General features: G+C 43.0%; 1 protein-coding gene across 1 annotated transcript in view; it reads left to right on the top strand.

The window, feature by feature from the left end:
- The first annotated feature begins 266 nt into the window (after positions 1-266).
- Positions 267-15,990, top strand: part of UBTD2 (ubiquitin domain containing 2) — a 56,070-nt gene continuing 40,346 nt past the window's right edge. Inside the window, exon 1 of the mRNA XM_061372822.1 lies at positions 267-440. Within this exon, the coding sequence (XP_061228806.1) occupies positions 371-440 (70 nt within the window). The 5' untranslated portion in view covers positions 267-370. The remainder of the gene's footprint in view (positions 441-15,990) is intronic.

The raw sequence follows: 15,990 nt of genomic DNA, 5'->3' as shown, positions 1-15,990 counted from the left end.
GCCCCGTGGGGCGGCCGCCACCCGGCAGGCTAGGGGCGGCCTCGGGCTTGGCGGCACCGGGCCGCAGCCAGGCCCGTCCCGGCCTGCGCGCTGCAGCAGCACAAACCCAGGCGAGGTTGCTGCCGTCTCCACCCGGCTCGGGCCCAGACCGGGGCCGGGACCGGGTCGCACACCCGAGGCCGGGGCGGGCCCCGGCGGGCCGGAGGCGGAGCCGGGCGGCGGGAGGAGGACGCGCCTCGGGGGCGGTGTTGCAGACCGAAGAGGCGGCTCCGGAGCCATCGCGCCTGCCCGGCCGGCGGCGGAGCTCGGCTACAGGGGGAGGGGGGTGGGGGGGCGGCTCGGCGGCGGGTCTGCGGGCCGGGCGGGCCCCATGGGCGGGTGTGTGGGTTCCCATCACGACTCCTCGGGCAGCCTTAACGAGAACTCGGACGGCACCGGAGGTGAGCGCCGGGCCCCGGGGCTGGGCGGGGGAGGTCGGGTGAGCCCCCCTCGGCTTTGCGGGGGGACCCCGGGGCGGGCGCTGCGGGCCGGGGCCTGCGGTGGGGACGGGCCCGGGGCTGGTGTCAGGCGGGGGAGCCGCGCTGCGCTCGCCGGCCTCGGGGCGCCGCGCCCGGTTCCCACCCTCTGCCCAGCGCGGCCGCCGGGGCCGTAACTTTCCCGGGGCGGCGGCGGTGTGCGGGAGCTCGGCGGGGCGCAGGGTGGGCGCAGCCCCGGCGGATGCAGCGCCGGGTGTGGGGGGGCTCCGCGGCCAGGCCCCGGCGCGGCCCGGGGGCAGGCGGCTGATGAAATGATGGATGGGCTGGGGAAAGGGCCTGCCTGGGGCTGCTAAACTTTGTTGTCCTTGGGCTCGTCTCCTTGTGGTGTGCAGAAAATAATTCTTCAGATAACTTAGATCCTGGCACTGCTGCGGGGTTGGGGTTTATTTTTATTCTTATTCTAAGAAAGATGGATTCTTTCTGCCAGCCTAAATCGCCCATGCTAAGTAATCGATTTCCAGCGACTTCAGATGCTGGAGCAGCATGTTCTCACTTGTGTGCAAGAGCACACCTACTTAGTGGGCTTATGTGGAAACGCTGCTGCAGTGCAAGCGGCCCTTACCCTTCTGTTTTCCTCTACCTAAATGCGTAAGTGATTGCTTTCCTAGCGTTCTTGGGTTTGCGGACCCCTGATGTTCTCCAGCTGAGCTGTGTGTGTATTATTGTCACTTAAAGTCAGCCTACCCACAGGACATTTGACTTACAAGTAGTCCTTACACATGCAGGGGCCACAGATTTCAGGTTGAGAATTGCTCATCAAGGACTACATTTTCCCCTGTGCCTTATGGAACGTTATGATTCTGGCTTTATTATGGACGCCCCAGCTGATGGGTATTCTTTTATACCAGTGACTTTGTTGTTGTTCCATACTGTAAAAAAAAGACAAACACTGCTTATAATTATATCTGAAGTGACCCCCTGCTGACTAATGCTGGATACATAGTTCATAGAGACGCCAGTGTCCAGCTGCTAAGAACTGTGTAGGATTTAATCACATCATTGTCATTAAAAATAATTCTATAACTTTGGCGATTGTTAGTCTTTATCTTTTCCTCTATTATAAAAAATAAAAGGAAGAAGTGAGTTACCTAGAAAGCATCTGTACTAAGCAGACTTACCTAAAACCAGTAAAAAATGCAGGGGTGTCAGTGCAGAAAGGACCACACCAAACTAGAAGGCAAGGAAAAAGAATAACAGAAATCTTCACATTCTTAAAAAATCTTGATCAAAAAATAGCATTAAAAGCTATGCTGTTTGTTGTAAGACCTGTGTCACTAGCTAGGTGTTATGAGATGAGATCATGTCACAGAAATAGCCTCAGTTTAATTTCCTCACTCTTATCTTGCCTGTGATATTGAATGAATGAGATAGGAAATAGCAGAGTTTGGCTGATACTGTAAAATAGCCTTATTGCACACCCAGTAGCAGTGCATGAGGTGGGCTGTCTCCGTCCAAGTTGTCGGCAGAGTACCATCCTGGATGGACTTAGTGGGAGCACATTCCTGCTTGGTGTTTGCATGGCATGACACACTGCTGCTGCTTTGGGGTTAAATAGTCTATTGTGCTTGGTGCATTAGAACAGCAGCCTGGTTTTTCAAGATGCAATAGATGTGAAATGTATGTCAGCTGGCTCATGTTGATTCATGCTCTAAGGATAATGTTCCTTAAGGTTGTCTTGCTGAAGTGAGAAGTGATGAAATTTCAGTTGAATTATGGGCTTCTTAGGACTGTCTTAAACAGTCAGGTACAGTGTGCAGTAGCCTGTTTTGTGACGTTATGTATCTGAAAAAAAGGGGGTGTGGGTTAAGCTGGAAGAACCTCAGAATATCTTTTATAAATCTGACTGCTGAGATAGCCAAGTCCAGTCTGCACTAATTCTTAGCTTTACAAATTCTGCATGTGTGCCCATGCCAAGTATGAAATCTGACTTACTCTCTCAAGGGAGCTTATGTCTTGAAGCATCAGCAAGTGAACCAGCTGAAGCACAAGTGAACATGATTTGGAGACTGTACAGAAAGGTGATTTAATCCTGTTTCCCATATAAGGCTCATTTCCTCCAGCTCCTGGGCTGTGACCTAGTCTGGTGTATTCACCTTCAGATTGCTGTCAGTGAGCAGGGCCAGACCATTTATAAATCTCAGGAAGGTGTTTTGGAACAAAAGTCTCTGTTCTAATCAGAGCAGTGCCAGCGATGGACTTATTTTGGGGAAGCTTTTTCTTTCCCCCAGAATGGAAAAGTTTCATGGAGAATTAGGAGTGGTCAAGAGGCTGATTAGATGACAATAGCAGTGCTTGATGCTGTGTGAAAGTGGGAGCTGGATCTCAAGTCAAATTCATACAGATCTCAGTCTGTTACGGTGCTCTGGGGACTGATGAAATCCTGCTCAATTGTATCACTGGAGTCAAGAGGAGGATTTGTCACATCCTGGTATTCTCCTTGGTCCGTTTGTCAATCACTGACGCTTCCCGATACTTCTCTGCTGCTCAGCAAAGCTGACAGTGTGCCCTGACCTCCTGCGTGTCCTTTGTGTTCTAACTATTGGTATGTGTCAAGGTCAGGATGCTTGCATGTATCCAGAGAGCTGTTGCCTATACTCATGGTTGTCTCTGTAAAACTGAGTTAATAAAAAATACCAGCTCTCCTATGGGTGTAGCAGCTTATTGCGGGTTTCTGTTTGCATTGACCGAAGCAGGAGTCATCTGTTTCTTACCCAGAATTAAACAGATGCTGCTCTGCCCATCCTGCTGGAAATTAAATGGTCTTTGCAGATTGGTACCAGCTGTTTCATTATCACTGCTCTTTTTAGCAGGTTTTTGTTTCAGTGGAATGTTGCTTGTTGTATTGAGGAAAAAGTTCCTGTCTTGTTACTTGGTACCATCAGAGTATGTTGTGGTGGGTGGGTGGGTATCCTGGCTGGTGAGATGGATTAAAGGAGATACAAGGAAGAATAAAAGATGATTGCTAGGTGATTTATAGACACATGGTTTCCTCCCCTCATCTCTTTAGCTCGGCTGTCTGCCATCTGATATTCCAAACTTTTAGAAGCTGACCACCATACCTCTTCTTGCTGTGCCTAGTCAAAGGAGACTTTTCTGCAGGATGGTGAGGCTGGCAGAGAAGTAGTTGTTCTCTGGCCACTTACATGTTACACGACTTCTTCAGGTGTGTTTGCTCTTTGGAAAAGCACTAGGTTTGGAGTAAACTGCTGGAAAGCTCTGCACTTGTTCATTTACATAAGGTTTAATAGCTTACCAGGTATGTTCAATTTAGCAAAACCAGGAGAACTTGGATTTTCAACTTGCTATCCCTACGGGGAAGTCCTTTCTGGAGGAATCATACTTCTTTTGTTTCCTTGGAGGGGAGCAGTACAAAGGAAAAGGAGAAACATGAACCCATTCATTTTCTTCTGGCAAACTCTTACCCCTGTTAGAAGTTGCATATTACTTTGTCTTGGTAAAGTTCAGTGAGACAGTTATTTGTGTGGAGTAACAAAAGGGCAGGAAATCCAGTGTCTAGAAGTATGGGCATGACAAGTCATTACACATTAAGGCTTTTGGCTGCAGCTGTCTGATTGCTGCTGCACTCTCCCTGACATGATGTTCGCCTGCCTGCTGGAGTTCTTATCGCCCTTCTTTGTTATAAAAGATGCTGATTCTGTTTGAAATTTGTCTTCTTTACTGCTGCCCCTCTCACCCAGCGGTGATAATGGGGACAAGTGGAAATAGGGCTGCACATTTGACTGACATGCTGGAATAGGAGATTATTAAAACTTTAAATTCCTCCTGCAGTATTTGATGCAGTGCTGGAGCTTTGGTAACTTCTACAAAGCCAAGTTATGTACTCAACCTCTGCTTTTGGTAACTGGACAACAGTTTCTTAAATATTTTCTTTAGAGTGCTGTGCAGTGCTGCTTATCACATGTCTAATTTGAAGTTACAATAACTGCTTTCATGGAGCTTCTATGGAAGACTGACCAAGGGAGTTTGCATATTAAGTAGTCAGATTTGTTGCTCACAATTGGACTAATACATTAGGGCTATGCACGGCTTGCACGGGGGGGTTAAACAAGCATCTCATGACTGAGCAGTTAGTAGCATTGGTGCCTACCCCTTGTAGTCAGAGCAGTCAAAGAGTCTCTCACTTCCAGATTGTGTTTTGGCTGTTACAAGCTGTGATGGTGGGTGCCTGCACACAGCACCTTTCTGAGGTTTTCTTCCCATCTAAAGGAGGTAGTTGTAGACATCAGGTTGTGCCTGCTGGTTTGTAATGCAACCCTGTAATATGGTGCTGGATGTGTTTTTGCAAAACTCTCATTAAATCAGAGCTGGCATTAGCTGCTGGGTCTTGCTGTGGCTTTTTTTTTTTTTTTAATAACAAGAAAAGCTTAGCATGGCTCTTCCAACTTGCTCTGATTCTCTCACGAGCTCCCCAAGAGTACATGTGGTTTTTGTCAGGGCTTTGTAATAAAAGGAGCCTTTAATGACTTGGTTTCCTGCAGGCTGGGCATCCACAGCCCCATTGAGATTCTTAGGATCTGTGGATCTTGTGCTGAGAATGGCTGATAATTCAGTTCCCAGTATTTTTCTCCTGGAATATCACTTTGATGGTATGTCGCTTTTCATTTGTAAACTAATAGACTATGTTTTTGTTGTCAGGTGATAACAAGTAAGTCTTAGGAAATGAAATAAGGTGTTACTTTCACTGCTAGTAAAGGCTGATGAGCACAACTAACTGTTCAGTTTCCTTTTTGGTGTTCCTTCATGTAGTTGTTTGTTTGGTTTCCAGATGAAGTGATTTGTTTCAGTTTCTCTGTTTGGGATTTCAGTGTTCAAAGCGCCAATGTCCTCCTTTGCTGACTATTAAATATAATAAATTGTATGTTCATTGTGCTTTGGAGACTTTGGATAAATGGAAAAATATCAGTTGCCTGTTTGAATAAAATCTGAAAACCAGCGATCTGCTCTTAATGCAGCAGGTAATATGATAGCTATTATTTTTCATGGGAATGTTGAATAATATAATTCATGAGTCACAAATTATAATACAGTTGAAGCCAGAAATAAAGATTTGCCTTATAGTTAAGTCTTGCCAATTCCTGCAAGTCTTCTTGCAGGTACAAGGAGGGATCGAGTTGGCCACAGCCAGTCTGGTTACCCAGCTCCTGAAAGAAAATAAATATCTGAAAAATTTCTGACCAGAAGCCTGTGTGTGAGAAATAAATACAACTGCTCGTTTGCTGTTTTATAAGCAAAAAAGGACTGTGATACTTGAAGGCTTTGATTCAAACTTTCACCCTCTCTTGTAGACAGCTGCTGTGTGTAAAAGTCAGTTACACTTTTAGGCAGTTGTTTCCAACTTGCTACCTCTGCTTCACTGCCTTAAAATGCAGACTCCTTTGATACAAATACTGCTTTAACTCCTTCCTTAGTCCTTAAGTAAGTTAGTTATTTGTTTAAAAATTCAAATTGCTTATGCCTGCTACAGGAAGGTATTCTGTACTGGCCAGTAGGTACTTCATGATCCTCCCAGTTCTTTCTCACTGAATTCAGAATGACTTTTTTAGCATGGCTGGTGCAATATGTCCATCTTCTGCAGAAAAGCCAGATCCCAGTGTGTCCACAGCCATGTAGCATGGCCGAAGTACTGCTCTGAAAGAAAATGCAGGAAGGGCTGGGTTTTCCTTCCCTTGGGGTGTTCCCTGAGAAGAGGCGCAGCTGGGTACGCATCCATGAGCTTTCTCTTCCCAGGGCTGGTCTCTTCCCTGTCTGGCAAAGGGAAGAGCATTTCCATGGGGGAGTTTTGCCATCCAGCAGCCAGGATGCAGCAGGGAAGTTGGTGTGTGGCAATTTAAAGGCAGGAATCCTTGGTTCACCTTCATCTTTCCTACAGGCAGGTGCTTCAGGTGAAGCTTGTGAAGGTTTGCGGCTTTTGTTTTATTTTCAGCTGGAAGCTGCGTAGGTTTCTTCTTTTGCAAAAGTCACATTATGAAATTGAGCTTTCTCAATCTTCTTAATTCTAGTTTTAAAAGCTGCTCCATTTAGACAGCTGTAGTCATCATAATTGTAGTAAAAATAGAGTAAGCAGGCGGATGAGGTGGTTCTCAGGATTGTCTTGCTAGTTTGGGATGCTGAATTTCAGCATGTGGAAAGGTGCTGACCTTGGGTGGATGCCAGGGCGATGTGAGCATTGCACGTGTACAGTGGGCTTTCAGAGGCATCTGCTTGCTTTGTTTACTGAAAGCCTACGGGCTCTTGTTTGCTTACAGCAATGACTTTGGCACTTGTATTGTGACTTGGCAGAGCTGGTCTTGGGAGCGAGCGTGCAGGGCACATCGGATCCTCTCACTGGGAAAGTGCCAGGGCCATGGCTGGTGGGCCCGCTGGTGGAAGGTTAGTGCCTGGCATCTTTTGATATGGGAGTGTGGTGAGAGTGATGAAAAAATGACCCATTCTGCAAAGCAGGTGCAAAAAAGCTGAAGTCAGTAACCTGATTTCTGGATGTTGAATGAAACATTTTACTTGCACTCTGATGTAGATGAAGCTGTAACTGTATGTTACGAGCTATACGTTGTCTGGCTGACATCTAAGATTTGAAAAAGAGAAATGTTCCCCTACTTGGGAAGCAGAAAAGGTGCAGGTGGGGTTTTGTTTGTTTGTTTTTAAGGAACACATTGTGTTTGTGTTTCCAGTGTGAAAAGTACAGAATCTAACACAGTGCTTCATCCTGAGTTACCAGTATCAGTAGAAGTGAAGCATCCAAAAGCAGTATGCGTGCTCATTGCACTGCTTGTACAGTCAATGGAAAATACCTATAGTGTACTATGTAACTTGATATTTACTGTCATGACCTGTGTGCAGTAAAATATGCATGATGTCTACCATGGTTTATTCAAGGTTCATGTGGAACCTGCATTTTGCATTTGCTGCCTTCTGCTGACCCTGGGCTGATCTCACTCACAGCTGTTAGCCAGGTTCTTTCTCTCCTGGCACACTCAGATTAGGTTTGTGTAAAACCTCTCTGAGAGATAGACAAAAGATGGGGCAGTGCATACTGCGTAAAGGGGTTTTATTCTGCTTCCTATCTTTGAAGCAAATGGAAAACTGTGTCTTAAATGCTGAATGGCACTGGAGTTTCTTAGGCTACCTTAAATACTTAAAATGACATGAGTAGCCAGTCATCCCGAGACTTCACAGTACTGAGAGATGCAGGGGCATGGCAGGTTCTGCAGGTAATTAAGTGCACGAGCAATTAATACGTGCTGTTAATTTGCAGGAGCTGTTCTACATCCAGTTGACCTATTAGGGCCTAATGTAAAGCATTTGAAAATTGTATTTCATAAAGTAGAAATACTGGTGGGGATGGGGATCCTTGCTGCTGTGCTTGCATATTAGATCACTTTAACAGTTCCTCCCTTCATTCTTTTCCTGTCTCACCTCCTTCCATATTGGTAAACATGAATTAAAAGGAAAAAATCAAAGCCCTGCTTGAAAGTCATTTATGGGAGGAGATGGGCACAGTTCTGAATAAATGATTCTTCGCTTCTGTAGGAAGTCAGATGTGCTGAAGGATTTTATATATATATACATAAATGTATATATAGACATGCTTGTGCTGAAGGTGAGGTGGAAGGGAGGGGGTGCAGGGAGTTTCAGCCTGATCTGTCATGTGGTTTTCCCACATTCTCAAATATGAAAGAAAAGGAACTTCACAAATGGTAGTGAAGTGCTTCAGTAGTGTTCAGTGTGAACAGGTGCAGCCCAGGGGGAAAAGATTAGAGACTAAAATGTGGAAATGTATCATACAATGCTGCAGATTACATGTTATCTTTGCACTTATTTAATAGGGAAAGTTTATCCTTATGTATATACATTCAATCTACTGTTATTGATGCTTTCCTATAAATAACAAAAATAGTTTCCATGAAATGATAAACATTTTATGGTTTGTAACTACTTAGAGTTTAATAATTGAAAATAAACACAGCAACCATAAATAATTCTCTCAGTTCAGGCAGCATGTCATGCAGGAAGCATTTTTCACCTTTTCCCAACAGAGATGAGTGCTCTTTGAGAACACTCTGGGGCCTGAGATGGCAACGGGAGCAGAGCGCAGTAGCTTGGGGTTGGAAACTTGTTTCCTTTGTATTTTTAAAATCCAGTCATGGAGCTCCATTTCTGCTCTCACGCTGTGATCAAGGGCACTCTGGATTCAGGAGAAGGATCTCTCATGGCATTTACTTTGTCACTTTATTTCTCCGCCACAGAACTATCATCTCCTGTGAATTCTTGTCTGTATGGGTAAATACAGTCTTTTTGTAAAAGAGTACCTACAAAATAGCAGATAGTACCTGCAGCTGGTGAATGTCATTTTCTCCTGCCAGTTGTTTTTTGGCCACATGCTGCTGCTTAAGTGCCTGAGCCTACTATAGAACATCGGCTATCACAGGATAATGGCTTACTGGTGAAAAGGTAAATGATTTAAGTAAAAATTGTTAATTCACACACTTCATATGTACTGCATGAAGTATTTCTTGGCAGAGGTATAGAAAAGCGCTGCCTGTGTCATAGACTTAATGCCATCGGAGTGTTTTCAGGTGCATTTGCTTCATTTCTGGTATAAGTAAAAGCTGTGTATGTCAGAATAACATCTTTCATGAAGAATGCTTAGCTGTCAGTTGGGCTCTCGACCACCAAATGCTTCTGAACCTCTCTTGCAGGAGTCATTGCACTGTATCCTTCTCCCCATGGGGAACAAGAAGGACCTCAGGGCCGTGCTGGAAGCAGGGAGGGGACGCTACTCACGTTTCTGAACGTGGAAGCATGTTTTGGGTTTTTTTGGTGGAGGTTCAAGTGCTGTTTCTACTAATTGCAAGCCTTGGATGCGCCAAGTTTGTTAGCGCAGGGACTGAAAAGACATGGGCAATAAGCAGTTTGGAAGTGTTAATGGGAAGCAAAGTGTAGCATATATGTTAAACAGTTAGGAAACCATAAATGTTATCTGAAGATTTGACTAACAATTTCGCTAGCTCTTGCTGGATGTATTCACAAGGAGGCTATATTCGGTGGCAGCAGTTGTTAAACATACGTTCAGATGAAGCTTAGCACTCCAGTGCTTCACACCTCTAAGTAGCAGCATCCTTTGCTGTTCCCAGATTTGGTCTGGTTGCCTGTTCAGGAGTGCCCTGCTTGCTGAGGGTGAGCAGATCTCTTTCTTTGCCTGTGCATTACATATGTCCAGTGCATGTAATGAGCAAACCTGCTGAAGGGGTGGTAAATCACAGGTCCCAGCTGAGGGTTAGCACTTTGAGGGGTGAAGAAGGGGAAAGCTGTCAAATATCTATTTAAAACTTTGTTTTTAAAGAGATGGAACTCGCTTGTGAATTGCATGTTGATGACTTGGCTCAGGAAAATACATAACAGACTGCATTTTTTGTATTTTTCTGCTATGTGCCTACAGGAGTACATTAAAAGAACATGGGTTGCTATAAATACAAGCACTTACCAAATAAAAATGTTTTGTAAAGTGCTTATCAATACTGGTTATTATGCCAAAACAGGTTTAAATACTCATTTGAGATGAGTTCTCTTAGCCATTTATGTGTTGGGTTTTTCACATCTGTAGATGTGAAAGATACATCTCCACTGTATCTTTATCCAAATCTAAAACTAGTTCTGGTGCCAACACAGCTTGAACTGCAGCAGAAAACCACATGAGTATTGAAATCACATTGCTTGATTAAATCACGTGCTTTAAATCAGTCACACATTGTATAGCCTCACACTGATGTAACTTAATGCAACGTCCCATCTCTGCTTTAACACAACCAAAACAAGCACGTTCGTTGAACATGCCCAGGACACTCCAGCTGCTGCACTGATACTACATCACAAAAATAGCTCCAAAAATACTACAGGCTCATCTTTTTTTCTTTAACTGAAACTCCTTCAGAATGGAACTAGAGAAAATACACCATTTTAGTCTCTCCTGTGGGAGGAAGAAGGAGCAGCAGCATTGTCAGAACAAGTGAGCATGGATCTTGTGGTTTGGTATTGCACAGCAGTACTTGAATGAAAGTCCTTGAGGTGTAAATAATCTAGTTCTTGAACTCTGGCTCATGGTAGAGACTTTTTGAATGAGTGCTTTCTCTCAAAATGAGAAAAAACAATGCAGTGTACAGAAAGATTATTTTCCTGTAGAGCTCTTAAAATAATTCAACTGTATTTGGGTCATCTTTTCTTTTTTCTTCTAAATAGCATGAATCCGTAGAAAATACACAAGGTTCTTCTCAACTGTGGCAGAGCTTCCTGGGCCACCACCGCTTTGGAGAGATCATGATGTAAATAATGCCATGTGTCTAGGTACAGGTTTCCAAAAGTTTTTCTGTCTTTTGTTTCTTACAGAGAGAAATGCTACCAAAATATTCTACTTAAAGGAAAACTCCAGCATTTTGTGACCTTGTGTGTATCTCATGGATTTTAAAATCACATTTCTTTGGGGGCATGTGCTTACAGCTGGAATCATGCTATTCCTGAGTACAAGTTGTAGTCTGGGTCTCTGTTGGGCTAGCTTATGAATTGTGAATGAATTGAAGCAAAGGAACAGTTGTGGCCCCAAAGAGTTTACAGTGTTGTAACTAGCCCTTACAGGTTTGGTAGGAGCAACTTCTGCATTTTCTGAGCTATCCTTTTGTTTTAAGTCAAGTAAGCTTGACCAGAGGAGAATTCTTGAGAGTCTTACCATCTTGCTGTTTTTACCTTGCCTATTTAGCAATAATTAATGCTCCGAGGTACCCATGTTCTATAAGGTACCGTTTCACTTCTGCATTGCTTGGCTTTGTAGTCCTTTACCCACCAAAGTCCAATAAGGTGTTAGTATACTGAGACAAGTCTCAAGACTTGTGTGTGCTTTGTCTTCCTGGGAAGTTTCACGCCCTTTCTGGCAGAATGACTGGTCTGTTGTACACTTAGTTGTCCTAAACCTTATCCTTTTAGTAACTAGGTTTAAGTTGAAGAGGAGGAGAGGTTATGGCTCATGATTAAAGTACCACTCTAGTTTTTTAGGCTGTTTGAAAAGTCAGATACTCCACTGGTTTTTGGAGAGTCAGTGCCCAGCAGTGGGAAAAACACTCATTTGAAAAAAGAGGATTTGGGGTTCCATTTATCTTTAAAATAGCAGGAATCATTTATTGCTGCTGGTGAGGATTTCTGAGTGGTTTTAACACAAGTGGAGGCTGTTCACCAGACCAGCTGGGAGTAGAAATCTGGGGGGGTGCATTAACAGGTGAACCCCAAATGAAACACCCTCTTTGATGGGGTCTAGGTGACTGCTGCACCATAGAGTAGCAATTACTCATGCAGAATGGGTGGGCATTTTAATACTCCCCATTCTTAGCCTTCAACCGTCCCAAGTCATGATCAATTCCCAGGGAGCAACTTTTCCTCAAGAATTTATAAGTTAACTTTCTTAAAGGAGTGCATACCACAGGTGCTTCAAAATACTGCGTTGGAAAGCAAAGGAATATTTCTTTTGCATTCTATATATCTGTTCACTTACGGAATATACTTTTTTTGGCTTTATGTATCCTGAAGAAGACAAGTGGTGTAGCTCAGGAATGCAAGTGCAGTTTTTTTACACCAATTATGTTCTTTCTGATGATTATATTCAGGGAAAATGGCATGCCACAAGACCATGGAAGAAATGACATTAGCATTTTATCTTATTGTAGGGGAAAACTTATTACCAAGATGTAATAATTTGCATTGAGCTCCACATTAGGAAAACACTATAGATACTTTGGTAGTGGGGGAGGAAGCATTTCAGTTCCTGCCAGTGCCCTACTTTGTTAACATCTCTTGGCAGGCTGCATCCAGAGGGATGCTGAGAGCACTGCTGCCTGATAATCAAGCCTGTTAAAACCCAGTATTATTTAATAAGTTTTATTAAGTAGTGACAATTCAGCTTAAACCAGGGTTTTACAAAGCCCAAGATGGCAGTGCCGACTAAGTCTTCTGTATTTCCTAGTTCAGTGCTGTGTCAAACAGAATATTCTGCTTTAGAAATTCTACCAACAGATTTAATCTGGTCTTAACTCTTTCCGGGTTTGCCTACTCAAGTGTGCTGTTGCTATCTGATTGCTCTGTCTGCCAAATTTCCAAGCTGAATTCATCTCCCACTGATAAAGCTCACATCTAGCTGCTTGGTGCAGTCACTCTTCTTTCTTTCATATGTTTCATTTCATTATTAGAAATTAGTATGAGGACTTTTTTCCAACTGAAGGAACTCTTCCCATGCAGTTCAGATTTAGGTATCTGCACTGTTCTGATTCTTGTTATGAAACTTTTCAACTTTCACTTGTTTATATTGATGGTTAATAAATCAGGAACCCTTTTTCTCACAAAACAAAGAACTTTCTATCAAGGTATTTCACTGTGGATTATTATGTGTTAGTCAATTTTGATACTAAATAATGAGCCCGTATGAGCTCTTTTTGGCTGGGGGAGCTGGAGTGAATGCTACTCAGTTGTGAACATTTTCTGGTGCATTTTTCTCATGCTCATCCTTAGCTTTTACACAGGTTAAAACCTTTGGATTATACAGATTTTGGTTTTGATTGGTTGGTTTGGTTAATATCGCAGCCTGCTCTTTCTGTGGAAACACAGCTGAGACTGATCAAATTGAGTACTGGGTGCGTTATTGACCAGTCTTTAAATGTTCCTAGGTCTAGCTTTTCCAAACAGAGTGATTGTTGAAAACATACGTATTTTAATGGCTTTCTTGAAGTGGTGATTTGGATTAAGAGCTTGGGACAGTTTGGATCAATTCCTGCTGTTGCAGGTGTAGGTATCTAACAAGTTCAAAGATACCAGCTCTTCTGTGCTAACCAAGAGGAAAATGCTGTGTTGCAGGGAGGGGAAATGATTTTAGCTTTAGCTCTGTCATAAAAATAGGGTTGGTTCAGAATACTGGAGCTCAAATTTCTAGGTTTAGTATGAAGAGAACATGAAAAGAGGATTCTTCCTGCTTGATTTTTCCAATAATCTCTAAGTAGCTGGTGTTCATCTTGGATGTACCCCAGCAGAGATTACTCTTCCCACAGCAAAGGAGTCTCTTATTTCTTACTGCCTTTCTGATTATTATTTTAATAGCCTCTGTTGCTAGTAGTGCCTAAATATTGCTGTAATAGGGAGGGTCCGGGACACTGGCCGTAGTTTTATGAAGCAAACTGCAGCTTAAAGTTAGCAGGAGAGAAGCTACTGCTGGATGAAATCACTGCCTGGGGCCTGGCCTGAGCTGGCAGCTGCTCAGTCTGCTGAAGTCCCTGATATATGCTTTCTTTCCATTCCTAGTTTTGATCCAGGCCTTTAAAAGCAAGGAAACCTAAGTACTTTCTTGTATTTTTATTCTGTTTGCTGAGTGATCTGAGAGGGCTTCTTTCATGTTTACAATTTGCTTGCTGTGATGGAGTCTGAAATGCAGCCTCAGTTCTTCTGGATCTGGTGGTTGAGGCACCCTTGATTGGAGCTGCAGAAGCAGCACTTCATGGGTATGGTTTACTCATTAGAGCACCGTAATTAACTGAGCAAGCTGGGTGAATCTGCAATGAGCTTGCATCCAGCTGTTTTTATGTATTCTTCTGGTAACTGCTGTAGCCTGCAGTCAGTTACCAAAGTTCTCATCCTTAAATTTGAAGCTAGGCTTATTTTTCCTTTAAGTAAGAAAAAGGGGTGAGAAGAGGGCCTGTTTCATGCTTGCTGTAACTTGGAACCAAAGACTTTTCCTACAGAAACTTAACTTTCAAGTCCCGAATCAACATAAACTGACTTTATTACAGCACTCATGTCTAAATAATATGTGAAAAAATGTGGAAAGTGCATCTGTCCTGACGAGCAATACTGCTTTTGCTTACGAGTAGATGATGACACTGGAGAAATAAGCTCCTTCAAGTATTATGGTGAGTACCTTTTAGAAAAGGCAAGCAGAGCCTGTGGTCAAGACCTACTTCAGTTGTTGGTACGTAACAGCCAGCACTATTGCCAACATAATCACTGCACTGCCAGTTTTAGTATTCTCTGAATTGTTGAGAAATAAATGTGTTTTCAATCAAATTATGTTCTGTAGTGATCCTTTCACTTGAAAGGAAGAGAAGTTACCTAGGGGATGTGCTGTTGTGTCCATTGGAAGTGCTGCCCTTTGGTGCAGAGCAAGCATCGCTCAGTCCATTAATAGAACTAAAGACTTACGTGCTAAGGGACTTTTGAAAGAGGTCAGATGAATTTGCTGAAGGTGGAAAGGCTCTGGATGCTTTAATCTGTTTTCATTTGAGCAATTTAAATAAAGAGGGCAGTTTCCTGTGCTTACTCCGGTCCTTCCATCTCCTGGAAAGTAACAGGCTTCTGCAGAAGCAGGTTCACAGCAGAAGCTGACATCTATGCTCACCATTGCTCAGAGGAGGCTGCCTTGTTTATGGTTATAATTCAGGCAATTTCCGTTAAATGCTTAAAGTTGGATCACATCAATAATCCTTGACCATAGGCTATAATAGGTCTATTTTTTTCCTGAGTACAGAAAAATCCACAGGGGATTAAAAATGGCCTTGAAAGGATGTAGTTTTAAGGCTACTTTGTTGAAGTGCTCCCATTTAACAGTAGTGTTTTGTCTGGATGTATGAGAGATACATACATATATATATTCAGGATGCAGTAAAGACTTGCATAGTTTTCATTCTAGATTAGGAAGATGGAAGATAGCTTTCTAATTACCTAAGAGTGTACTGGTATCCTAATATATTATTATTTTTAAGTAACTCTGGGATACATATGGTTTTCTTGACAAAAAGTCTACTTCAAAGGTTGGAGTCCTTATAGCTGAGAGGTTGACAAGTGCTTTTCAAAAGGCAGCTTGATCTTCTGAAGTTGCCTGGGCATTATTAGTAAATGGTACAAAAAACATCAGATGCTCTTTGTGCAGCTTAAAGAAATCTTACTTGCAGGTATCCAGCCTGTCCTGTGAACTGTATCAGTATTAATGTGAACAACAGGCCCAGCATGTCTTCTGCTGAAGAAACCCCAACACCTTCAATGCAAGAATTTGTGGTCACATCAGCCTTGTATGATACTGGTTTTGCCGTCTTGTATTACGCACAGAGTGCATACAAGAGGAAATTCTTTGCATTTAACATCCAAAAAAGGATTATTCAGTGGTAATTGTGCTAATTAATGATGTAATTATTATCATTACACTTTTGTTACTTAACAAAGTATGTGACAAAACAGTATAAAATAAGTCCTTAATCTGAGTACAGAAGAATAGGTAGCGGAAATGTATATTTTTTTAATTCTTGGGTATGATTTGTTTCTTTTCCTTTGTAAGTATTGGAAAATAAATGGGAGCTTTGTCCAGCCTTTGAACACTGATTCTGCATGGTGCTCTTTCTGTCCCTGAAATCTTCCTCCT

Source organism: Neopsephotus bourkii, unplaced genomic scaffold (assembly GCF_033783945.1).
Source record: "Neopsephotus bourkii isolate Nb327-2 ecotype Australia unplaced genomic scaffold, CSIRO-AGI_Nbou_v1 NB_1622, whole genome shotgun sequence".
NCBI classification, from domain to species: domain Eukaryota; kingdom Metazoa; phylum Chordata; class Aves; order Psittaciformes; family Psittacidae; genus Neopsephotus; species Neopsephotus bourkii.
The sequence above is the reverse complement of the archived record's forward strand: the minus strand, read 5'-3'. Positions and strand labels throughout refer to the sequence as shown.